At 45.0% G+C, this 25238-nt stretch overlaps 2 protein-coding genes and 1 long non-coding RNA gene across 4 annotated transcripts; 2 read left to right on the top strand and 1 right to left on the bottom strand.

Moving 5' to 3' along the window:
- Positions 1–4316: 4316 nt before the first annotated feature.
- Positions 4317–5659, top strand: LOC118558281 (germinal-center associated nuclear protein-like). 2 transcript variants are annotated; one of them, XR_004928277.1, is made up of 4 exons: positions 4317–4419; positions 4754–4850; positions 5002–5394; positions 5471–5631. XR_004928277.1 is itself a non-coding variant. In XM_036128792.1 (2 exons), exons 1-2 carry the CDS (start codon positions 4938–4940, stop codon positions 5629–5631), a joined length of 618 nt encoding a protein of 205 aa, XP_035984685.1. In that variant the 5' UTR covers position 4937; the 3' UTR covers positions 5632–5659. The 2 variants fall into 2 exon arrangements, 1 of the variants encoding a protein (XP_035984685.1); XM_036128792.1 differs by lacking the exons at positions 4317–4419; positions 4754–4850 and having other exon boundaries at positions 4937–5394; positions 5471–5659.
- A 1-nt stretch (position 5660) lies between these two features.
- LOC118558282 lies at positions 5661–7173 on the top strand. Its single transcript, XR_004928279.1, has 3 exons — positions 5661–5747; positions 6125–6260; positions 7143–7173. It is a non-coding gene; the product is annotated as an uncharacterized LOC118558282 (long non-coding RNA).
- A 1666-nt stretch (positions 7174–8839) lies between these two features.
- LOC118558290 (heat shock 70 kDa protein 12B-like) lies at positions 8840–21826 on the bottom strand. The gene is made up of 5 exons (XM_036128799.1): positions 21615–21826; positions 21370–21541; positions 11245–11406; positions 10882–11045; positions 8840–8893 (listed from the first exon to the last, which is right to left on the bottom strand). Exons 1-5 carry the CDS (start codon positions 21792–21794, stop codon positions 8840–8842), a joined length of 732 nt encoding a protein of 243 aa, XP_035984692.1. The 5' UTR covers positions 21795–21826.
- Between the last annotated feature and the right edge of the window lie 3412 nt (positions 21827–25238).

Here is a 25238-nt window from a genome sequence, read left to right as displayed (position 1 = left end):
TGGTCGGGGTCGTCCTCCACGACGCCCGATCCAGACTCGCCTACTCGGCCGGGCCCGCCGATTGCGGTCCCCGAGGTGTTGGACGTTGCCTCGGCGGGGCCGTCCACCACGGCGCCCGCCTCTGTCTTTCCTGCTCGGCCGGAGCCACAGACTGCGGACTCCGGGCCGCTCGTCTTTGCCTCGTCGGGGCCGTCCACCACGGCGCCCGCTTTTGACTTTTCTCTTCGGCCGGAGCCGCCGACCGCGGTCTCCGGGCCGCTTGACTTTGCCTCGTCGGGGCCGCCCTCCTCGAGGGTTTAGTCGGGCGATGCTGCTTCGCCGCCTGCCTCGGCCTGGTCGACCTCCTCGAGGACTCTTTGTGGCTTAGCAGCTGTTTTTGCCTGCGCCCTAAGGCCAGTGCTTTCTGTTTTATTTTGTTAAAGCTCGGCTTAGTTTTGTGTGATTAAGAATTCCTCAGTTTGGAATTATTTAGGGGGTTCTTTGTTTTCTTAGAGTTCTTAGTCTCTGTTTTGGCTTTTGTTTTTTCCTGCTTTGTTCTAGGGTTCTAGATTTTGCCTTAGTTTCCTAGCTTAGCTTTGCTTTCTCATTATAGCTTTAGTTCTCTGCTCTTCACGTTAGTATGATTGTTCATGTCCTAGTTTTCTTGTTTTGCCTTAATTTCGAGTTTAGCTTTAGTCCCATAGTTCTGCTTAGTATTTTGTTTTGATTTCGTAGTTTTTTACTATACTTTTTCTTTGTGGTGTTATCCCTGACCTAGTTTTCTTGTCTTGCCTTTATTTTTCTGGTTCTTGGTTTGATTCTTTATTTTGGTCCCAGCGCTCCTTAGGTTCCAGCACTCCTTAGTTCCTAGCGCTTGCTTAGACTTCTGACCCCTGATTATGAGCTGTTTCACGCTCCTTAGCTTTGGCTAGTTCGAGCTTCCTTAGTTAGTTTTTGGCCTTCTTGTTCCTCGGTCTTCTTGAATTTAGACCTCTTGGTTCCCCGGCGTGTTAGAACGCCTTTGTATCCTGGTTTTTAGATTTCAGGGCACCCCTGGTGTGTGTTAGGACGCCCTCTGTTCTCGGTTCCCGGCGTGTTAGGATGCCCTTTTGTTCTCGGTTCCCTGGCGTGTTAGGATGCCCTTTTGTTCTCGGTTCCCTGGCGTGTTAGGATGCCCTTTTGTTCTCGGTTCCCCGGCGTGTTAGGATGCCCTTTTGTTCTCGGTTCCCTGGCGTGTTAGGATGCCCTTTTGTTCTCGGTTCCCCGGGGTGTTAGGACGCCCTCTGACTCTTGGTTCCCCGGCATGTTAGGATGCCCTCGCCTCCCCGGCGTGTTAGTACGCCCTCCGTTCTTGTTCCCTGGCGTTTTAGATGTTCCTGCTTCCCTCACGCCCCGGCGTTCTCTTCCCCAAGCCCCGGCGTTTCCCGCACGCCCCGGCGGGTTCCCCTGGCGTTTCTGTATGCCAGTCGTGCTCCAGCATGTGTTTTGAGCCCTGGTGTTTTCAGTACGCCTGTTCTTCCCTCTGGCGTTGTCGTGCGCCTGTTCTTCCCTCCGGCGTTGTCGTACGCCCGTTCTTCCCTTTGGCGCAGTGGTACGCCTGTTCTTCCCTTTGGCGCAGTGGTACGCCTGTTCTTCCCTTTGGCGCTGTGGTGCGCCTGTTCTTCCCTTTGGCGCTGTGGTGCGCCTGTTCTTCCCTTTGGCGCTGTGGTGCGCCTGTTCTTCCCTTTGGCGCTGTGGTGCGCCCGTTCTTTTCCTTTGGCGCTGTGGTGCGCCTGTTCTTTCCTTTGGCGCTGAGTACGCCCGTTCCTTCCCCTTGGCGTTGTGTTGCGCCCGTTCTTTTCCTTTGGCGCTGCCGTGCACCCGTTCTTTCCCTTTGGCGCTGTCGTGCGCCCGTTCTTTCCCTTTGGCGCTGTGTTGCGCCCGTTCCTTCCCTTTGGCGCTGTCGTGCGCCCGTTCCTTCCCTTTGGCGCTGTCGTGCGCCCGTTCTCTTCCTTTGGCGCTGCCGTGCACCCGTTCTTTCCCTTTGGCGCTGTCGTGCGCCCGTTCTCTTCCTTTGGCGCTGTCGTGCGCCCGTTCTTTCCCTTTGGCGCTGTGTTGCGCCCGTTCCTTCCCTTTGGCGCTGTCGTGCGCCCGTTCCTTCCCTTTGGCGCTGTCGTGCGCCCGTTCCTTCCCTTTGGCGCTGTCGTGCGCCCGTTCTTTCCCTTTGGCGCTGTGTACGCCCGTTCCTTCCCTTTGGCGCTGTGTTGCGCCCGTTCCTTCCCTTTGGCGCTGTCAAGCGCTCGCTCTTTCCCCCGGCGCTGTCAAGCGCTCGTGCCTTTTCCTGATGTGCCGCGCACTGGTTGTGGTCTGGCACGTCAGTGTTCTTTAGTTCCTTGGTTCCCCAGTGTTCTCTAGCCCCTTGGTTTCCCCAGGGTTCTCTAGCCCCTTGGTTTCCCCAGGGTTCTCTAGCCCCTTGGTTTCCCAGTGTTCTTGACCTTTTGGTTCCTTGGTTTCTTGTTTTGACTCGTGCCCGCCGTCCTGAGACCCCCTCCCCCCACCCAGGGTAAGAGGTTCTGAGCCGTCCGGTGTTCGGCCTTGAGGGGGGGGTAGTGTCATGGTTTAAGTTGTCTGGCCTCTTTCTTGTTTTGTAGTTCACCCAGCTCTCCCTCCCACAGCCATTAGTCACACCTGTTGGTAATCAGTCAGATGCATTTCACCTCCTAGTCTCCCTATTTAAGCCTCCCTCTGTCTCACTCTTGTGCCGGTCCGTCTTCAGTCACCACCTCTCCATGCCAGTCTTTGTTTTGCCTTTGAAGATTTGTTCCTCTCGTTAAGGTTAGTCCAGCCAGTCACTCTAAGGACTGTTGCCCTCTGTGTTTCCCTGGAGAAGTTTCTGCTCTGTGTCTTGGTGTCTCTTCAGAACTGCTAACCTGACTAGCCGCCCAGGAGATGCGCTGCTCTGAACCACAGTGTCTCCTGAGAACTGCTACTGTGCTCTCCCTACTGTGCTTCCTGGCCACTTTGGTTGTTATGGACTCTAGCTCCGGGCCGTCAGCTCCTATCATCACTTACGTCTCTGATCCTCTGCAACCCTAACCCTCTGGACTTCATCACCCACCATCCAGCAACCTCTTGTAATAAAACTCTTTAAGAACCTTCAGTCCCGTGTGCGCGTCCTGAGTACACCGGTAAACAAACATGACACTTACTGGCATAGAAATAAAATCTATTCCAAATGTGTTGATGTAATAACCTGATACATATATTTTATTCTGGATACACGATACTTCACAGATGCACATTGATACACATTTTTAAATGTTTGGCTTTTCGACTGGTGACCTGATCCAATACATTAAGGCCAGATATTGAAACTTTTCTTTTTCAAAACGTTATATAAATTTACAGGAATCTAATTCCTATTCACAAGAGTAAAGGCAACTCCCTGGTTTAAAGTGATTTAAGCTTAAGTTTAGAATTGAAATTCCTTCAAAAAGTCTGTAAATTATGCAACTGCATGAAAATGTAGGTCTGGCGTTCTGTTAACTGTGACATTATCCAGGGAAGACGGCTCACCTGCTACTACCATCTAATGTAGAACAGATTACTAGATCAATGTGTGCTTCTGTGCTTTTTTGTTTCTCTTGTTGTGTCTCTGCTCTGTCTTCTGTAACCCCAGTCGGTCGAGGCAGATGACCGTTCATACTGAGCCCGGTTCTGCCGGAGGTTTTCCTTCCCGTTAATGGGGAGTTTTTCTTCCCACTGCCGCTTCATGCTTGCTCAGTATGAGGGATTGCTGCAAAGCCATGTACAATGCAGATGACTCTTCCTGTGGCTCTACGGTTCCCCAGGAGTGAATGCTGCTTGTCGGGACTTTGATGCAATCAACTGGTTTCCTTATATAGGACATTTTTGACCAATCTGTATAATCTGATTGATTTTGACTTTGTGAAGAGCCTTGAGATGACATGTTTCATGAATTGGCGCTATATAAATTAAATTGAATTGAATTCTTCCAGATTTCTTCTTGTCAGTTTTCCATAAAGCTGAGATTCATGCAGTCCATCACATATACTTGTCCTGTAGACAGATTCTCCCTCCTGAGCTGTGACTCAGGAGGGAGAATCATCTGCAGTTAAAATGCCACATTTTTTTTCTCCTCTCATTTAATGTTGTAAATCGATCAGCTGAGTAGTTTCCTCCTGTGTCTCCCAGGCTTCCAGAGGTCCGTTGACTGAAGCCGGTCTGTCCAGAGCGGAGGAGTGCTGTCAGCTCAGCGGTACCAGGGCCATCATCATGCTGCTCCCTGCCCTCCCCGTCATGGAGCTCTGCAGGAGGAGCAGGACGTCTCTCTGCTCTCCGCTCTGCTTCAGCTCAAACAGCTGCAGCAGATCAACAGCTGGAACAGCCGCTGCCTCTGGTCGTCTTGGTGCCTTTGCACCACGGTGCTGCTGGAGGAAGGTGACTGATGACAGCCGTCCTCCATGTTTCCATCCAGACGTGCAGCCATGGCTCCATGCGTCCATCCTTCCTGCCATGAATTCTTGTCTCTGTCCACACATTGACTGATAATTATATGCCTCCTTCCATCTGTCCCTCCTTCATGCATCCACTCATTCATGTGTGCTACCCGTTCATCTTCCATCCATCTTTGTTACCAGCAGTCTCTCTCATAGTCACAGTTTTCTTCTCCCTCACAAACTAGAGGAAGTTGATCAGAACCAGAACCGTATGAAGACGTTTTCAGTCGGTGGAACGTTGTTTTAGTTTTTTCTGATGTTCTCTTGTCTATCAGCCCTGATGCTGCAGCTCTGATGGAGGAAGAGCTGATCTCAGAGTACATGCTGGTCTTCATCCCAGACTCAACCAGTGATCTGCAGGGATCCAAGCAGGTAAGATGAATAAAACCCAAAGCTGCTGGAACGTGTCTGAATCGTTGGCTTTCAGTCTTTGGCTGCAGCAAACAGACGTTTTCCACCATGAGGCGGTTTGATCAGTCCTCACATGTTTCCTCAGAACATTTCCTCTCCTCTCCATCTGCAGCTGACCCAGGCCGTCCGCTGGCTGCTGGCCCGCTCTCCACCCCCCCTCCCTCTCTCACCTGTCAAACCCTGGTGCAGCTCATGGAGGCCAGTCTGAGCCAGGAGTTCTGGCCCAGAGTTTTCTCCAACCTCCAGAACCGGGCGGCCGCACGGCTTCCCTGGCAGGAAGCAGCGCCTGTCGTCCGGCTCTATAACGCCGTCTTGGCTCACGTTGCCCACAGAGTCTCCTCCCAGGACCTCTGCGGCCTGTCGTGGCCCCCCGCCGAGTTCAGTCAGCCGGAGACCCGAGCGTTGGTCCCTCATCTGGGCTGGAACTCTGCGCAGCATCTCTCCTGGCTGCGTGGCGTTATCCTCAGTCTGCTGCTGCCAGAGTGGGAGGAGACACCTGCTGCAGGTAGGAGACCAACCAGGAGGAGAAATGCAGCGAGTCACATCAAGACTGCGATTATTTAGCTGCTCTTTGCTCTCAGACTGCTGGCCGGATCTCTGCTCCTCCATCTTTGGTTACGCTGCTAAGATCCCAGCTTCACGTCACAGTCAGCCGCTCCTCATGTCCCGGCTGGAGAACCTTCTGGAAAGGGTCCGACTTCAGGCTCAACACCCCCGACCCCCCCCGATCCAGCCCAGCTGATGGAAGCACTGACCTGGAAGAGGCGGGGGTTCAGATTCCCTGGGAGGATGTTGTGCTGATCTTCATGGACCACAAACTGAAAGACTGGCAGCCGCCCGGACCTCCTGCCTGTGGAGGTAAAAACCCAAACATGCGGTCCAGAACCTCCTCTCACCTCCTGAAGCTTTTCTTCTAGACAGCCAAACCTTCCTGAGGTCTGTTAAAGAGGACCAGTCTCTCCTCAGACCTCCTGAAGGTCATTCAGAGTCGACCATTTTTATAGGAATATATTTTTATGCTTCTTATTTTTGACCTTTGACCCCGTTTACCCACATATGTCCAGCCAGCCGTGCAGCTGACCATCCATGCCTCGGTTTTTCCTCTCTGCATCTCTCCTTCCAGCTGCTGAACTGAACAGAAAGAAATCAGGAGCTTTAATCAGGATGTATTCTGTGAATGTCCCTTCAGGTCTTCACGTGTCCTAAAATAAACTCTGTTTTCCTCCTTTTTAAAGACACAGTGACCGAGGACGGCGAGATCCTGGTTTACTTCCCCACAGCTTCTCTGGAGGGTTTCAGACCTCCTGAAGAGTGGACGCAGGCCGTGGAAAAAACCCACAGAGAGAAGCAGCAGCAGCAGGAGAGGGACGGGTGAGGAAGCTGCTCAGATCCTCCTCTTTGATACCAGAGATGTTTCCAGCAGCTTCAGGGTTTGTAAAAGAGATCAAAGCGAGGCTGAAGGACTCATTCTTTGCTCCAAACAGCCTCACAGACACTAGTTTTCCACCTTGCTGACTTTAGAAGAGGAGATAAAGCAGAGAGGAGCATTAGGATCCGTCCGTCAGTCGTCCTGACCTCTGCTGCTCCACAGCAACACGCTTTCTGGAACAAAGCCTCCAGAGCTGCTGGTTCTCCACAACCTTCACAAAGCTGCTGCTTGGAGATAAAAGAATATCTGCTGCTGAGGATCAGGGGTCCAGAGTGCGGCCCCGGGGACTTTTTAGTTTTAATTAAGGCAAAATAATCACCGACAAATTAAAACCTTCTTAAAACATTAAATGTTGGTGCAACACAAAGTATTTATCCTCTGATACCCAGGAGTTCTGCTTTCTCCTTAATTTACTCAGATTTTAATTAATTTTTTAAAGTTTGTTAAACATTTTTTTACAGAAAGCGTGACCCAAATCTGGTTCTCGCTGCTCAGAATAGATAAATATATTTATTTCTGTCAGTTTCTATTGAGCCCAAAAGAATAATCAGAAACTTGTTTCAGGTTTTCCTGCAGAAATCTGACTGCTTTAATTTTTTAATGAAAATATTACAAGTTTATTTTGTAGTTGATCAGGTAGGAACAATAAAATACATTTTCTGTGTTCTCGAGTGTTTCATAAAGTCTGGACCCCCTGCTGATGATGAAACAGAGAAATGACTTTCCTCCAGACTTTAATTATTCTCTTCTTCTGCATTTAAAGTGTAAATATTGACTTGATTAAAGAAGCCAGACTCTTTATTTTCCTCCCTGTTTCCCCTCAGAGCGACTCAGGCTCCCTGCGCGCCGCCTCCGTCTCCCAGACAGAGGTTGTTCCAGAGCTCGGTGGAGGCCCCCGGGGCCCCGAGGCCCCGTCTGGACGTCACTCACAGCCCCTCAGCAGAGGAGCTGCTGGCCCACAAGGTCCTGGAAAGCTTGGAGGAAGAACAGGCTGAGAGCAAGAGGTAGAGATCAGTAAAATCTGCTGACTGCACTGCAGAAAGGGAACTAAGAGGAAAGTTTTCTGGAAATGAGGGAATTTGTCCTTGATTTGAGCAGCAAGTTTAAATGATCTGCCAGTGGAATAAGATTTTTGCTCCTAAAAGAGGAACAACTCATCTCCATCGTCTTATTTCAAGTGCAGTTTATCTAATTATCTTCTTTTAAAGGTCAAAATACTCATTCCATTGGCCGATCATCTTATTTAGCTGCTGAAATCAAGGACAAACTCATTTCAAGAACATTTTACTGACTTTTAGTTTGTTTTTGCAGTGAGTGTCGGTTCCTCTGCAAACGGACCTCAGATCTTTCTGCAGGTTTCACTTCTGATGTTTTTCTGTTTTAATGGAAATGAGGAGAAAATCCTCCAGAGATGAAAGATCTCAGTCAGGAGTTCACAGAAAGACCTTCGTTTTACAGTCATCGTACAAATATAACCTGTAGAAACGCCCCGGACTCCCACAGCACCCCCACAAGATGACCTGTGGGTCTGAGCCGGATCAGAACCACCAGATGACCTGTGGGTCTGAGCCGGATCAGAACCACAAGATGACCTGTGGGTCTGAGCCGGATCAGAACCACTAGATGACCTGTGGGTCTGATGGATCTGAAGATGCTCTGGTTTCTCCTACAGCTGGAAGTCGAGCTTTCCACCGTTTTCTGTCTTTAAACAAATCCTCAGAGAGAAAATGAAGATTATCTGAACAGCAGAACCTTCCAGGGAGGTTCTGTTGGGTTAGAAGAGTTTGGATCTTCTCTGTGGCAGACGGAGGTTGGAGCGATCTCTGCATGAAGCTGTTCAGTACAGAGGTCCGTTGGGTCTCATAAACCTCCTCCTGGGGCTTTTATTTGATCAGATTCTCAAAGAAGTGGACTTGTATCCTAAACCAGAACCAAGATGGTTCTGACTTCTCAGAGCTGCATCTGGATCAGGTGAAGGGGACAGGCAGGAATCTGAGATAAAAACCCGTTTAGAGGTTTAAGTTTCTGTCCTGCAGCTGTGATAAAGTTTCCAGAACGGTTCTCCAAGGTTCTGGTACCACGTTAATGCTCCGTCTGTGCAGGAGCTTGGAGCAGCTGAGGCGCTGGCTGGACGGCGACCCGTTGGACCATCTGTCCACTCCGCTCTTCATGCCGTCCTCCACCCTGCTGTCCTCACCGACCACCATGAAGGTTGCTCCTTCAGGCCGGACCCAAGACGCTGCTGCAGCCACGCAGGTCTCCTCTCCTCCTCACCACTCCTTTCTTACCTTCATTTCTTCTTCTCCTGGGCTTATTCTGTTAGTTCTGGTCTTCTTGTCCTCCCAGAGGCCTGAGCTGGATCAGCGTGTGGACGGGCCTTCTTGGTCCAAAGCGCCTCCGGTACCGCTGGCTCGGAGGCTGCAGGACCTGGAGCGTCAGATCCTGGCGAGCAGAGAGGAGGAGCTGGCCTGCAGGCTGAAGCTGAGCGGGCTGCTGAGCATCGTGGACGACTGAAGAGGTTCTAGATGGACCGCTTGCTTCTGGGCTCCATCATGGCTTTAGTGTTTATCATCAGCTGAAATAAAATCAGCATTTTTAGGAATATGGGCTTAAATGTTTTGTTTGGGTTTGTTCCTTTTTAGAGTCGTTACAGTCGGGTTTTTTTCTTTTATTGGACTCAGATGTTAAATTAATGTGTTGAAGTCCTTTTATTTTCCACTGGGCTCAGATATTAAAGAGAGATTTTCATGTTAAACTTCAGTTTGTCTGTTTATTGGATCCATAAAGAGGTCATGTGACTTGTTTTATCTAAGGGGATTAAACTGCTGTCAGAGGAACAGAAGCAGAGATCATCAGTGTGGTTCTGGAGGGTCCAGTTCTTGAGCTACACAGCATCAATGACTGAAGGAATGTCAGGATTTTACTTTCTTTGTCTCCTGTCTCCCTGATTATATCTTTAGAACTTCTTCTCTGATGAGGTTATCAGGTCATTAGAACAGGAACAGATTCTGGTAGATCTGGGCTGGATTCAGCAGAACTGAACATCTGTAGAAGTTGATAAGATGGATAAAATCCAGACTGACTGGATGCATCATCTTAGCCATCTTCATCACCATCATCATCCAGGAAATATCTGATCCTTGAAACCTCGTTTCCTCTAATTCTCCATCTTCACGGTCTTCCAACAGCACCAATGCCTCCACCGTGCAGCTTTATGCACGACTGTTTAATTGCTGCTCTGGCACATCTGTGAAGGCTCCATTACTGCTGAACGCTACATCCAGGTTCTGGAGCAACATCTGCTGCCATCCAAGCAACGTCTTTTTCAGGGACGTCCTGCTTATTTCAGCCAGACAACGTTGATCCACAGTCTGCTCCTGTTACAACAGCGTGGCTTCGTAGAGAAAGAGTCCAGGTTCTAGACGGTTCTGCAGTCCAGACCCGTCTCCTGTTGACAATGTGTGGCTCATCATGAAGCACAAAATAAATCAACAGAGACCCCCCGACTGTTGAGACACTGAAGTTGTCCATCAAGCAGGAATGGGAAAGATTTCCTCCTAAAAGCTTCAACAATCAGTGTCCTCAGCTCCCAGAAGCTTATTGGCTGTTAAAAGGAAAAGTGAAGCAACACCGTGGTAAACAGAACCTGTTCAGCTTTTAGGAACGTGTTGCAGGGCTCAGAGGAACAATATTAGCTAAAAAAAAACAATAGTTTATCAGTTTGAACATTAAATATCTTGTTTTTGTAGCATATTCAACATGAGCTGAAAAGGATTTTCAAATCATATTTTATTTCTATTTACATTTTAAACAACGTCCAACTTCACTGGAACTGGGTTTATATTTTTAATAACTGGACCAGCATCTCTGTTTATAAAGTTATTTATTCTCATCATCAGGTATTTATACTAGAATCCACTGATTTACCACAGAATCAGCTCTGAATTATAGACTACAGTAAATCATTCTTCCATCAGCGATGTCCTCCATAAAGATAAATATTTTCTTCTGTAGAACCAAAAATCAGGGATTAAAACTACATGTTGACACATTTTAACAACATTTCCTTTGCTAAAAACTGTTTATGGAAATAAATCACAGCAACAAAAACAGAAAATGATTCTCAGTAAAAACAATTCAATCAAACTGGACCAACTCTGGGTTTCTCCCCAACTCTACGGCTCCTTTCAGGACCGCTTCCTGGGGTCTAAGAGGACACAGGACTTTATACTGATGTCCAAACTGATCAGTGATGAACTGACGGAGCATCTGGCTCTCAGCAAGGCCCCCCACTAACACAATAAACCCAACGTTGGAGTTTTTATTTAATACGTCTCTGATACCCTCTGTGATTTCCTGCAGAATGTCATCAAAGAAAGACCTCAGTTTGTCTCTGGAGATTTTGATGACTCCATCCTCCCAGGAAGCTCCTTCCACTGAAGCAAAGAACGTTTCAATGTCTTTCTCTCTCTGAGCTGTTTCTCTCAGGGTATCTGGGCAGCTGATCTGAACATCTTCATCTAAATATTTGACACAAGCAAATTCAGACATCATTTTCCGAACCTCTCTGGGGAAGTTTAGTTCATATTCTATCCAGACTTCAGAGAAAATTTCTCCGAGGAACACATAGAATTTTTCCATTCCCAGATACAGTCTAAATTCCTTGTCCAGCTTCTTCAAGGCTCCTCCTTCCAGGACTTCATGAACAGTGAAACGAACAGTTTTATCTTTTGACAAACAAGAAGAGAATAAAACAGAATAAAGGAGAAATCTCAGAAAACAACTTATTTCACATTCAAACTCACACCCAGCAAACATTAATCTAAAAGTTTACATCAATCCTCATTTATCTGGATTCTTAGTGTGAACAAAGACTTTAAAGCTCGTCTGTCAATAAACATTTAAATAACTGTGTTTAACATTTACCTGCACAGTCGACAACAAGGTACCGTTTCCTGTCTGGGTTTCTGGTCTCCAGCAGAACTTTGGTTCCTCCTGGTTCCTTCTTAAAGTGAACTGCCACCTGATCTTGGTTCTGGTTCTCCAGCAGAACTCTGGATTCTCCTGGTTCTGGACCTCCTGCTGGATCTGTTCAAACACAGAAACCTCACTGAGCTGCAGGATGAAACATGTTCAGTGTTTTCAGCTTCAGGCTCAGCTGGAGGTTTTTAGGTCGGTTTATTTCTCACCATCTCTGTCACCAGAGTCTGTGATGCTGGAAAACTCTGAAGAAGTTTCCAGATCAGTGACTCTGAGTCAAAGCAGCTCCATCAGACCAACCTTAGAAGGTGAACTAATGCAGTAAAAATGGACAGGGAGAGTTTTTCTGTCTGAGTGACGCGTCTTTGACAGATATTGGAGGAAAAGATGCTGAAGGTGTCATGATTCAGTGTTAGAGGAGGTGATGCTACGTCTGATAATAAAGCCCTGAGGCCTGAGATGAGGCTCCATTTAAGAAATGTCATTTAAACATAAACATTTAACTCTGAAATCTGAGACTCAGGGAGAGATTGGAGTTGATGAAGAATGAAAACTGAAATGTTTGCTGAAATGTAGAAGAATTAGACCTACAGCCCTGCACGGATAAATAGGTATAGATAATCGATGGATAGATAGAAATCTCTCTGTAGAGCTGCAGATGTAAGTTACAGCAGCAGCTAACCCTGGTCTGACAGGTTAAAGGTTCAGCTTAAGTAACAACTTTATTGAGAAATAAATAATAGGTAAAAAATTGAATAATCATTAATAGAAAGAAGAAACATTTTAAAAAAATATAGTACAAACAAAATGTTATTTTATTTACAGACAATAAAATGCTCTAATGTGATTTGTCTCCATCTCCTCAGGTTAAGGTCTTTTCTAACAGTCCAGGTGGCGTAACAGGTTTGCCTTTAATATCAGGAGGTGATCTGCTGTGAGGACTTCTGGATCTTCTGGATCATCAGAGACCTGAGTAATGGGTCATTACAGATGGCTGCAGCCTCACAGAAACAGTCAGCAATGCTTATTCATCCACAACCTGCTGTTTTAAACTCAGGTGAGTTCACTTCTGATTGAGTGAATCAGGAGCTCCCAGATGCCACCTTGGTGTCAGGCTGCAGGTGGATTAAAATGCCAGTTTATGCCATCCTGGACCAAAGTTTGGTGGATTTTGTCCCGGTTTAAAGCAGCCAGACTTTCTTTCAGTTCTCTGTTAGCTCCATAAATTGGTGCCATAATCTGACCTGATGGAGGAGACTGGACCACGTCTACAGATGAATCTTCTGATCGCATTAATTCAGGAATCAGCATCAAGACTAAAAGCCTCTAAATGAGCAGCACGGCTGGTCAGTCTGTAAATATACCTCCATACCTGCTGACAAGACTTCTGCATCTTTTAGCATCAATGGAGCCAAAATAATCTCCTCCAGCATCTGGAAATGTAGCTTTGTCTGGCGTTACTCTTTCTGGAGCAGATCGGCCGTTTTTGATCCAAATCTTTCCTCTGGTTCTTCTGCAGGTGACCCAATCAGACAGGATTCTCCTGCAGCAGAGTTTCTCTGATCATCCAGCATCTCTGACCAGCCTGGACAACATGTGGTTTGTTCCTGCATCACCAAGCAGACAGTGAATGTAACGCTGAGTTAATGTTGCCTCATCATGTCCTCCCCCAGGATGACAGGATGTTTAGTTTCTGATGGTGATGCTGCTCCTTGGAGACGTCCGTCCACTCTGAGGACTCCATGTCAACCTCTGGATCAAGTCTGTAGAGGCGACTGTCTTCAGAGACGCTCTTGTTGGCTCTGAGTGAAAAGATTTCAGCTCCAAACCTGTGATGTTGTTCAAACTGAAAAATAAAATGCTTTATCCAGATCTCCAGGAGTTAAATGCTGTCCTTTCAGCAGGTCTCAAACTGCTGCATCTCTGGTGACACCTTTTGCTCTTTGGTGTTTCCATCGTCTCCTGACTGATACATCCTGGCAGAAAACTCTTTTCTTCTCTGAGACGGAGATCTAAGGAGTTCTTTAAGCTTTAAAAACCAAGCTGCAGATGTTTTCAGCTACACCCAGGATGAAAAGTAGGAGATGAAACATCTGGCAGGGCTTTTCATCTTCTCAGCAGCAGCATTGACAGTCACATCCTTTTTATTCAGAACCATCAACAGGAAGTGGATCGTTCCTCACATCCAGCTGAGGCCGTTTGTCTTCAGACTCAAACAGGAACTCAGGACCATTAATCCATCTGCTGAGCTCCAAGAAGTCCTCCGCTCTCATCCCTCCTGATGCCTCATCTGCTGGATGGTCTTCAGAGCTCACATCTCTCCTCTGGTCCGCTGGTGCAGCTTCTCTGATGATGGACGCTCTGCTAGCAGTAAAGCTATGAACCTCTTTGCTTCACTGCAGATGTATTTCAGAGCGGAGGTGCTGTCAGTCCAGAAAACAGAGGTCTCAGGGTTCAGATGTAACTCTCCATGAAGCAGTTGGTCCATGAGAACAGAGAGGACAGCTGCAGTGAGCTCCAGACCAGGGATGGTCGTCTGCTTGGAGCAACTCTGGTCTTTCCCAGGAGGAATGTGAGGCCATCATGATGCTCAGTTTGTGATTTAAACAGGAAACTGTAGCTTGTCCCACCTGGCTGGCATCAGAGAAGTGGAGGAGCTGTGCTAGAACAGGACAAAAGTCTTTAGGCTTCATGCAACGATCCACTTTAATCTCTGATCTCCTCTCCAGATCATCCAGCTGGTCCATGGTCTGGAGAAATGATGGAGAACAGCATCATCAGCCCAGGTTTCTCCTGAAGAGCTCTTGTAGCAGCAGGTTGGCAGCGATGATGAAGGGAGCAGAAATCCCAGGAGATCAGTGAGCTCACTGCTGACAGGATTCCCCTTCTTCTATGGAGCGCTCTGGAAGTGAGCTTCTGGATCTGAATGCATCACTTTGAGGGAATCACTGCAGTCCAAGAGCAGCTGCACTGGAAGCTCATCTCCATCCATCTCCAACGTTTCCTGTGCTCTGTTGTCTGAGATGTTTGCAGCGCTGCACGGCTGTTACTGAGCCGCCTGGAGAGCCTGAATCCTCCTTTACTGCAGAGAGCTTTAAAATCCTGAATAAATGTTACTGCTTCCTCTTCCTCAGAGGTTTTAAACCATCATCCAGATCCTGCTGGATCGTATCGACCACTTCAGCTGGAAACTGCTGGGATTTGTCTCCTGCTGGTTTTCTTCCTGCATAATCTGCAGAGCTCAGAGAGGACACGGCTCCAGACAGATGGACTTTATCAGATATTCTTCGGGAATCAGTGAAGTGTCGCCATCAGGCCACCAGAGGAAGTGAAGGAAGTTTATCTGTTTCTCTGGAACATGGACCTGGTGAAACATCTACCAGAACTGCAATGGACTCTTGTCTAAAGCTAGAAGAAGTCCCACAGCTGAGATGGTCCGGTCCTTTAACAGCTGCTGGTTCAGAGAAATCCCTTTAAATGTTGCAGCTCAATCACAAACAACCAGTTTGTCTTTTCTGGCTGATAAACACCATGGTGGGGTAGATACCAGACTTTTCCTCCACCGTCCATTCAGGGATCATCAGGAACAGTTTCAGCAGATCCATCACAGATCAGGTCCTCCATTAATGAGATGTAATCCTTCTTGAAGCTCTTCTTGTCAAACTTTCTCTTCCAGCCTTGAAGACGTTGCTCTGCAGTCCAGAGGTTCACTGGTTAGATGCAGTTTTCAGCTTTAAAGGGGAAGTCAGTCCAATAATGTCCATCAGTTCATTGTTCTGTGTTGTTCATAATATTCAGAAATTTATTCTCTGGACGTTTCAATCTGCTCTGGTGATGTTTTCTCATTGAAGTCATGATGTTATTGTTCAGTCAACGTTGTTTCCAGATGTTCAGCAGAAATCCTGGTAGCAGTGGCAGCAGGGCAGCCTGTCTGGTTCCTCTCACTCTGAAGTGGACCATTGATGACCCGTCCAGCTCTGGTCCAGACTGCATCTGGGCCTTCGTCCTGACTCTTCATCAGCTCCAAGGCTCCTTTACTTTAGGAGCTTCTCTGCCAATCAGCAATCCTCCATCAGCATCCATGTTGTGGAGCTGCAGGTACGGCCACTTGTCTCCATCCTCCAGTTGTGGAGCGTTCCACCTTGAAACAGGAATTATTTATTGTGTCGTAACGTCTGGAGGTTCAATGAAACCATTTTTATCAAGTGCTGCTACTTGTAGACCAGAGATGATGTTTGTTCTCATAATGTCTTTATGTCCCGTTGTTCACAACTGAATCTTTGTTATTTTGTCTTTCAACAGCAGTTTTCTGGTCAAACTTTCTGTGTAAAATGTGTTTCTGCTGCCCGGGTCCAGAAATGCAGAAATCTGCTCAGTTGTCTTAGTTTCTGGACTCCTGACCTGGACAGCAATGATAGAAAGGACTGAGTGATCTTCATCATCATCATCCTGATATGGCTACAGCTTGGAGTCATTGTGGAGGTAGTACTCAGAGGATGCTGTGGACGTGTGGAGGACCATCCTGCAGCTTCCTGGTCAATGTGGACACTGAGATGTCCTCAGTGACGTCCAGAACCGTCCTGAAGACCTCTGCAGTCTCTGCTCATGTGTCCCAGTTTTAAACAACAAAATACATTAATTTTCCTTAATAAATTTCACTCTCTTTGGATTCTTATTTAACTTATAATACTATTTAGCAGTCAGTAGAAGCATCTGTGGGTTTTGGACTTTCTCTTATTTCCAGGTATTCATTCATTCTTCACTGCAGTAACATTTGTAATAAAACTGCTTCCTGTTTTCTTCTGCTTTGTAAAGCTGCTGTTAGTGTTTTTAGAGTTGGTCTGTTGTTGGTCCAGGATAATAATAAATGGATCAGATGCAACTTTAACTTGTTTATCAATGAAAGCAACAAGATCAGTGAATAACTCTCTGACCTCTTTTCTCCTGCACGTCTCAGCCCACATTTCTCCATTTCTCATTTTATTTGGCAGTTTTAGGATGAAGTTCCTCATATTTGATGGTAAATCCAGTTCTTCCATCTGTGTCATTATGTTATGTCAGATTTAAGCATCACTTAAAAAACAGGGAAAATGTTTGTAGTGATTTTTCCTCATTTTTAATGACTGGCCAGTTGTTAATTTTATCCATATATTCATGTGTAATTCTGTATTAGTTTCCAAAATGTTCAGACAGAAAACTTTTAGCTCTGAGAAAACTCAGCTCTGATGGTAAATGCTGGCAGCTACAAGGTCTCTAGGCTGCCCCCTGGTGGATTGTTCTAGAAAGTGCAAACAGTCCAGTTGGATTTTTTATCCTCCAGGTTCTCAGAGGCTCTGATTAAAGGCATACTATGCAACATTTTTCAGTTAATTAAGGTGTTCCATACCGTTTTGGATGATTAAATGAGTCATTTCAGGTCAAACAAAGGTTTTCTCGGCCGCCCTGGGGGTCTGTGGGGGAAATACCGCACTTGCAATTGCAAGAGCTCACGGCCCGCACACACAGAAGTCTCACTTTAGGGCGAGAACTCCATGTGTTTTTGCCCTGCCATTCACTATATGCACGCGCGAAAGCAACAACAAAGAACCGCGTGTTAACGTCAAATAAACATGTAAGCATATCGAGTTTTATTATTATTATTATTATTATTATTATTATTAATTTTATTTTTTTTATGTTGGCGAGACGCTACCGCGGCAAGGCGGCGGCCGCGGCTTGGCGAGGCGGTGGCGGTAGCGTCTCATAAAAAAATAATAATAATAATAATAAAACTGGCGAGGCGGCCGCCTCGCCAAGATAGCGCTGCGGGAAGCTTGATGTTCATACCTTCACTGTGTTAGTCATTGTTTGTACTGCCGTTTTTTCCACTTTTCGTTGCGTTCGCTTGTCTGCTAAGCTCAAAACAACCGTGCCTGGCTTGACGGAGAAACCAGAACAGCTGAGCATCTTTACGACAGTGCACTTTTACTTTCGCCCTCTGGGGGGAGCCTCGCTGGAAAATCAACCCCGGTTGCATAGTATACCTTTAATGATTTGTAGTGAAGAGGGTCTCCATCAACAACAGGATGTTTTCTGGAGGAAACACAGAGCTCTGATGCTGCTGAACCAACATGGCAGTGATGTCATTTAGCTTCTGCTTAATGTCAATAAAGCTGTTTGATGATCATTTCTATTTCTGGCTGTAGCTGCGTACTGAGTTTGGACTTTACTGAACATTTATTTGGGCTCAGACACTTTGTGGGATGTCAGGCTTTGAGTTGCTGGCTTTTGTTTTAGCTGGACAGCTGTTGATCAAAGGTGGTTTAAGGAACATTAACATTTTATTTAGCTTCAGGACAAAAATGTTGGCACATTAATTGAGTTTTAGCGCTAATCATGGCTAAAACCAACCTTTGGTAGGCGGACACTAGGTGTCGCTTTGACCAATCAGCTCAGGACCTTCTGCTGAATGTTCCTCCTTTCCCTGAATGGATCTGATGGATCAGAACCAGCAGGTCCAGATTAATGTGCAGAACGTGGAGAGCTACACATTATCAATCTGGGTTGCCAGGTCAGCTATGATCAGGGATTGGTCCATGAAGGAACAAAGCAAAATGCAGAGCAATGGTCACAGATCTGTCAGAGCACCTTCCATTTCCAGATCAGAGACTACAAAGAGAGAAGCAACCAGGAAGGTTTGTTACAGATTTACTAAAAAGTGACTCAGCAGATAAATGTTGCTTCAGGGAAGCAGAATGCAGAGGGTGTCAGAAGAAAGGACACGTTGGAAAAGCTTGTTGTTCCCGACCAGAGAGGCAACAAGACAAGCCAGCAGACTGGACCAGACATCTAGAGCCTCATCAGAAGTGGTTCCAGTCCAGAAAGAGGACAACGATGGATCACAAGGGATGGACACAAGGACACATGAACATGTTCAGGACATCCACCATCCTCCAGAGAAGCTGACAGCTCTACGTGTCAAGATGAAAGAAGGGAAGTTCTGCAAAGAAAAACTCTGTTCCAGACTTTGTGAATCAGAACCAAACATTAACTTTAGTGTTGAACTGTTCACTGGAAAAAATGGAAAAGCAAAAATTTGTCATGAATGTGGAGCAGAAACTGATAAACCTTGTTATGTGAATGTAAGGGTTAATGGGAAGCAGCTGAAGATGGAAGCAGGAGCTACTGTCTCTGTGGAATCTGAGAGACCGTACAAGAGTAAATTTAAAAAGCTGAAGCTGTGAACTAAAACCTTAGAGCCAACAGTCACTGAGGCTGAAAGGTAAACTTACTGTGACTGAGCTGCAGAGGCACTAATCTCACACTGAACCTGCTGCTAGTAGAAGGAAATGGTCCAGCCTTCCTGGAAGGGACTGGATAAAACAGCTTAAGCTGGATTGGTCTCCTGTAAACGGAGGAACTACTGAGAGTTTAGAGGAGTTATGGAACAGATACTCAGAGGTATGTGAGCTCTAGGCAAGGTCACTGGTTTTAAAGCAGAGCTACAAGTGATACCAGGGACCATTACCTAGTTTATAAACCCGGTTCTGTCCCTTATGCCCTTCAGGAAGCTGCTGAAACTCAGTTAATCCAGATGGAAGCAGATGGAGTTATAACTCCTGTTGATCACAGTGAACGGGCGACACCCACACTGAACATTCCTGAAGTGGATCAGTCAGGATCTGTGGGGATTATAAAGAGTCAATCAACCCTCTGCTGGAAGTGGATCAGGATCCTATTCCAGAACCACAGGATCTATTTACAACCAGCTGGAGGTGAGAACTTCACAAAGTTGGATCTATGACAGGCAGATCAGCAGGTAGAGCTGAACACTACATGGATATTAACACACAGAAGGTTGTTCAGTAAACTGACTTCCTGATGGAGTTACAAGAGCTCCTGCCATGTTTCAGGAGTTGATGGAGCAGGTTCTTCAGGGTTTAGATGGTGTTCTCTGTTATCTGGATGATAAACTGATCACAGGACGTGACGCCAAAAGCCACATGAGAAACCTGGAAGAGGCGTTAGAGGTTAAAGAAGCTCAACCTGAGGGTTAAAGCAGGAAAATGTGCGTTCTTCCAGCCTAGTGTCTCATAGCTGGACATTTTACTGATGCAGAGGGAATTCACCCAATGAAAGAGAAATGAAGCCATAGCTGAAGCAGCTGGACCTACAACTATCACAGAACTGAAATCCTTTCTCTCTCTGCTGAGTTTCTATAGAAAGTTCATTCCACACCTGTCTGTGGTGACGGCACCATGACCAGGTTTTCTCTGCTTAAACCAGAGCTCTCTCAGGTTTCCCAACCAGCACAGCATCCAAAGAGCTCAAAGGACCAAAGGAAACTCAGGAGCTTCTCTGTGGGTCAGTCAGTCCTGCTGAGAAACTACAGCAGGGAGAGAAATGCTTGATGCAGCAGTTCCTGATGTTTTGGCTCCTGTAACTTACATGCTGATGGTAAATGGAACATGTGTTAAGAGACGTGTGAATGAAACGTTGGAGGCAGAAAGGAAGTGTGGGATTCCAGAAGATGTTGCATCAAATGCTGCATTAAACTGGGATTGCTCATCTGATCCACTCAGTGATGTAACGGACACAGAAAGTGTTGCTGTTGAGGAAAGGCAGCAAAGTCAGGACTGATGCAGGAACTGTTCAGAGTTCAAGAGGCGTGGAGCATCTGAAGATAAATATTAGAGCTGCTCAACGTTTGGACTTAAAGAAATGGAGAACAGCTTCAAGAACTTATGTTAAAACAGAGTTAATGTTCAGTCTACAGGGGAGAAACTGTAGTGTTCAGATCTCTGTTATATCTACTAAAACATGATGCTGTGAATGCAACGTGATTATGTTCATTATCACCACCAGGGGGAGCCTGGGAGTAAACTACAGGAGAACAATGGCTGCTCTGAACATGGAGACAGCAAGTTATTTAGTGGTCTGTGGTTCCTAATAAAGCCTCGGTCCAGTTCTCAGTTCTCCTCGTCTCTCCCTGCTTTGCCTGAGAAATCGTTACGTCTGTGAGACACAATGAGGGAGAGGCAAACTTTCCAGCTGATCGGCCTCCAACCTAAAGGCAAATGTAACTCAGATAATCTCCTGATGCATTATGGGGGTTATGGTTGACTCAGTACAGAAGTCCAAATCCAAATGCAGCTCTGTGTGTCGGTTTGATTCCCAGTTAGCAGACAAACATCAAGGTCCATGTCCCAGGTCTCCTGCTGCCTCTCCTGCTAGGACTCCTGCAGAACTGCTGGACAGACGCCTGACTGACTGACAGACTGGTAGAAAACCACAGAACCACCACCAGCATCCTGGTCTTCCCTAAGCCCACGTATTTATACCCCAAACGCCCCGTGGCCAGAACCAGAACATCAATATATATGAACTGAAGACGTTAAACACATATAAACAACTTTAATTAAAGATAAATACTAATGACTGAGCTAAAATGGCCTCCATAGGAGAGTTTAAGGCCAGAACCACTGCTGGTCCAAAAGAACACAAAGACCCATCCCATAAAAAGTCTGATTGATCCCCAAGATTTCTGGGAAAGTCTTTGATGGTTCAAGAGAAACTGAAGCATAGCAGCAAGTCTGACTCTGGTGTTTAATAAAAGAGTGGCCTAGTCAAAGTCTGGACTGAAATCAGTCTAAGATGCTGTGAAATAACCTCAGACATCGACTCCTGCTGGAAAATCCTCCAATGAGGCTGAATTAAAAAATATTCTGCAAACAAGAGTGGAACAAAATTCCTCCTCAGAGATTTAAAGATTTATTCCAGAAACTAAAAAAGGTTTTTGAATCGAGGTTATTATTAGATTTGGAAGGAAATTAACTTTTTACACAGAGACTGGTTTAGATATCTTTATATTACTTTAGTAATTGATTAAATTATGATTTTTATTTACTCACTTTATCGCTGATTATAAATTGATTGATGCTTTGAAACATTTAGAACAAAAATTTAACAAAAACTTAAATATTAACAGAAGTTATCAGCATCAACAGGATCAAACAGATCATTAATAATTCAGACCAAAGCTTGTTTTATGGTGAATGTTTGTATGACAGACTTTATAGATCCAGACAGTACCGTTACAGCTGGTACCAGCGCCTGCTGGTTCTGGAGGTTGATCCTGGGAGGTTCTGCTGTGGTTCTGTGTGATGAAGCCATCAGGTGGAGGCTTCAAACACCAGGCCAAAGCTGCTGCTGATTCCAGAGCAAACACCAGTTTGTCTTTAGTGTCTTCTCCTACAAGACCTGCCTGGAGGAGAAATAAAAAGTCTGAGTCTTCTGAACATTTCAGAGCTGCTGGACTCTTAAAATCATGATGTTACCAGAACAGCAGCTTCTGTCATGAGCCGTTTAGTAAGATCCTTCAAGCTGTCAGGAACAGTCAGCACCCAGGTGAAGTCAGAGGCTGAGATCTCTCCTCCTGCTGGATGGTGTTTGATGGTTTTCAGAGCATCGTCCTTCAGGAACCTCAGAACTTCTGTGAAAACCTCCAGGCGACTCATTTCCTTGTTGTTGGCTGCTGTGATACTCCAGCACCAGTGCTCCTGTGAATAGATTTCATTTTGTTAGTTTGTATCCATTAACAGGTCAGGTTGTCAGATTACTGATGGTAAACTACTGCAGTCTTAAAGCCGGTCCAAACAGAAACTGTTATTTTGTTCCTTCGGGTTTTTCTGCCTGAATAACAGATTTAAAGATGAACAAACAGATTTTACTGGTTTGAAAAACTGATCAGAGCTGGATTCTCTGTTTTTATTTTTGATTTAAAATACAAAACTAATGTGTTGTAGATGGCTTTATGGCTCTATTTTAAATCACATTTATCTATTTATCACATTTATAAAGGAAGTTTCTGCTTTTCCACAATGTTGTAAACAGGATAAAATACAGACAACAGCAAAGAAGTGGGTCTTCAGCAGAGATTGTAAATTTTCCAGGTCCGAGTTTTTCTGATATGGAGAGAAGATCGTTCCATAATTTAGATGCAGTGACCAAGAATAATGTAAAAGGTTAAAGGTCATTTAAACACTGGTTCCTAGTTCATTAATGTGTCTGTTTAGATACCAGAGAAAGTCCTGATTTAATTAAATAAATTATAAAACTAAGATTCAATCTAGAGGTTTCCTTCTGTGGAGCAAATGGAGGCAACCAGCTTCTTCATGCCTGAAATAACCAGACAGGAAACATGAAAAGTAATAAAATCTAGAAGCAGTGAGCGAACATTCAGACCTCCTCCTGGTTGTCATGTAGAGGCTGGGACTTCCAGCAGCAGCTGAGATGTTGACCTCAGTCCTCTGACCAGAACATGATGTTGACATAAATCTCTGAGTTATTCTGCTTCTTGAAAACATTTGTTGCCTTATTTCCCAGCAGTGACCAAAGGACAAAGTTAATCTGCTTTATCCCTTTAACAATCCTGGAAAACCTGGAAAGACCTCCCAGACCATGACCTTTGACCTGTGAAAGTAAGGCCCCAGTAAAAGTGAAACTACCTGGTAAATTAGTAGGTGAGCAACAGAAAAGGAGCTGTAGTCAGTTAGATGGCAGAGATGTGAAGGAAACGTGGAGGATTGGTCATTTCTGAGCTGATCTGGAGAGTTTATCAGCAGCCAGACCTTAATAGCTGCTCAGCTTCACCAGGATGCTTCAATGAGGAAATTATATTCCTCCACAAAGTTGTTACTGATGCCTGAGCTTTGCTCTTGGAGTTGTTCTCTAAACTGAACTGAATTTAAATCAGACTGATGAATAGAAATCCTCCCTGAGTTATTAAAATTACTTTGTTTTAGTTCTCATGTTCATGAACATGAGGTCAGTCAGCAGAGATGAAACATCAACAATAAGTTGTTTTTAATATTTTTGTGTCTGTAGACAAATAGAAACATTTCAGGAAAGTTAACAAAAGTGTAAAAACTGCAGCAGCTAAACAGGATCAGTCCTCGTCCAGAAGCTCAGATGATCAAAGCTGTTTAAAATCCTCATTTAGTCACGATCACAGACCGTCGCCTGTCTCTCAATAAATAGATAAGATTCAGTTTTAGTGATGAATTCATCAGATATTTATTATATGGATGTGAAGATTAAATTAATTCATCAAGCTTGGTGCCTCAGTGTCTCTGAGCTGGATACAGATGTTTGTTGTTTGATATTTTACATTTTATTAAATATTACATGATTTACAAGCTGCTGTAGAAACTGGATTTCCATATAAGAATTTGATAATAAACAGTTTTAGGTTTAACTGTTGATTTTGTAATATTGTTAGATATTAATGATTTCCATTATAATTCACACATTTAATGTTAATGACATCACTGTATAAACCATTTCCTGTAGTTCACATTGCTGCAGATTTCATTAAAAATAACCCCAGCTTGTTGTTTTTCAGGCCAAATGTTCCTCCTCAGTAAAAGGTTTGGTTGTGGTAATAATATAAATTTCTACCAAACTGACTTCACTGCCTGTTCTACCGATACAGGGAAGCTGACCTCCTCTTCCTCACCCTCCTCCTCCTCCAGGGCAGCGGTGGGCAAACTTTTTGACTGGTGGGCCACAGTGGGTTCTTAAATCTGACAGAGGGGCGGGGCCAGGAGCAGATGTATGAAGTATTTGTGTAAACTACTAAAAATAACATGTAAAGCCATTGCATAAAGGTTTTCCCTTTAACAGACAGTAAAGGATGAATATCCAAGGCTTATTGTACAAATTATTTTCCAAATGTGTTTTTTCCCACATCATAGTGAAATCACGTTCACTTTCAGCAGGATCAGTGCTGCTGGTCTCCCTTTTTACCAGTGCATCAAAGTCTGGAGTTAGTTTTGTTGTGGTAAATCTCAGGATAGAGCTCAGATGTTGGTCTGTTAACTTGATCTGTGATGGACTTTGTTGAAGTTCATGATGCTGAACGTCTGCTCTCACATGTAGGCTGAGCCAAGCAGCATCTTCTGTGTCGTCCTCCACAGGTTTGGAAACGTGGCTTCATTAAGTGAAGCATAAAAGTCCTTCAGTTTCAGAGAGTTGAACTTTAGCTGGAGTCAGACTGAAGATCTCTGAGTTCCTGCTGCTTCAGGATGGACTTGTGATGATGGACAGGACACCAGCTGAAGTGACATTTTCTTTAGAAACCAGAGAACTGATGGCAGAATTCTCTGTGTAGGTCGCTCAGTAATTTGCTGTATTTTTTCATGTTTTAGGCAGCCTCTGTTTGCAAGGCTAACGTGGGAAAATGAGTGAAAGATTTGTTTCAAATTTGTTTGGAGAATAAAGTGAATAAAGTCTTTAATCAAAGCAACAAAGCTGACTGCCTCTGAGCTCCTTTGGTTTTCACTGCTGACGTTCACACGGCCTCATCAGAGCACAACAGATTATATTAATCCCTCAAAACCTCAGAGAAATGAAATTTGTTGTCATGGCCCCTTTAAACATTTTGTTATAAAAATGAAAAACACCAGAATAAATTCACAGGATTATAACTTAGCACAAACTGCATTAAAAGTGTCAGATTGGGACGATTTTACATCAGAATGACGTGTCGTCATTTTGATTGATGTCAGATTTTGATCACATTGATGTCAGAAATCACTAAAATCTGAATCCATCAATAGAAAAAAGTTAATTTTACTCATTTTCAGCAACCCACAATTAAGGTTGTCTTTCTTTTAGTTATTGTTAATTTGTAATAATCGTTTTCCTCTGTTACTGGATCTTATCTAATGTTCCACAAGTTTCATGTCTCTGAGGCTTGCTTGTGAAAACTGGACAAATAACTGTGAGGTTTAAAAAAAAAGTGCAATTTGTAAAAATTACAGCTTTTGTATTTTAAGTCAAAATTTGTGATTAAATTACAGTTTTAGTAAACTAATTTCTTTCTCTGCTGACAGCAGGTAATCTGTTTTTAATGAGGTGGATCCAGTGAACTAATGAGGAGCTGCACAAAACATTATTAC

Source organism: Fundulus heteroclitus, unplaced genomic scaffold (assembly GCF_011125445.2).
Source record: "Fundulus heteroclitus isolate FHET01 unplaced genomic scaffold, MU-UCD_Fhet_4.1 scaffold_120, whole genome shotgun sequence".
Lineage (NCBI taxonomy): Eukaryota > Metazoa > Chordata > Actinopteri > Cyprinodontiformes > Fundulidae > Fundulus > Fundulus heteroclitus.
The sequence above is the reverse complement of the archived record's forward strand: the minus strand, read 5'-3'. Positions and strand labels throughout refer to the sequence as shown.

Coding starts and splice junctions, on each gene's coding strand:
- LOC118558281 (XM_036128792.1), top strand. CDS start 4,938: ATGAGGCGGTTTGATCAGTCCTCACATGTTTCCTCAGAACATTTCCTC. Junction 5,395..5,470: donor GGAGGAGACACCTGCTGCAG/GTAGGAGACCAA, acceptor CTTTGCTCTCAG/ACTGCTGGCCGGATCTCTGC.
- LOC118558290 (XM_036128799.1), bottom strand. CDS start 21,794: ATGAGTCGCCTGGAGGTTTTCACAGAAGTTCTGAGGTTCCTGAAGGAC. Junction 11,046..11,244: donor CCTTGTTGTCGACTGTGCAG/GTAAATGTTAAA, acceptor GTTTGTCAAAAG/ATAAAACTGTTCGTTTCACT. Junction 8,894..10,881: donor AACTAAACTTCCCCAGAGAG/GTTCGGAAAATG, acceptor ATTTTATTTCAG/CTGATGATAAACACTAAAGC.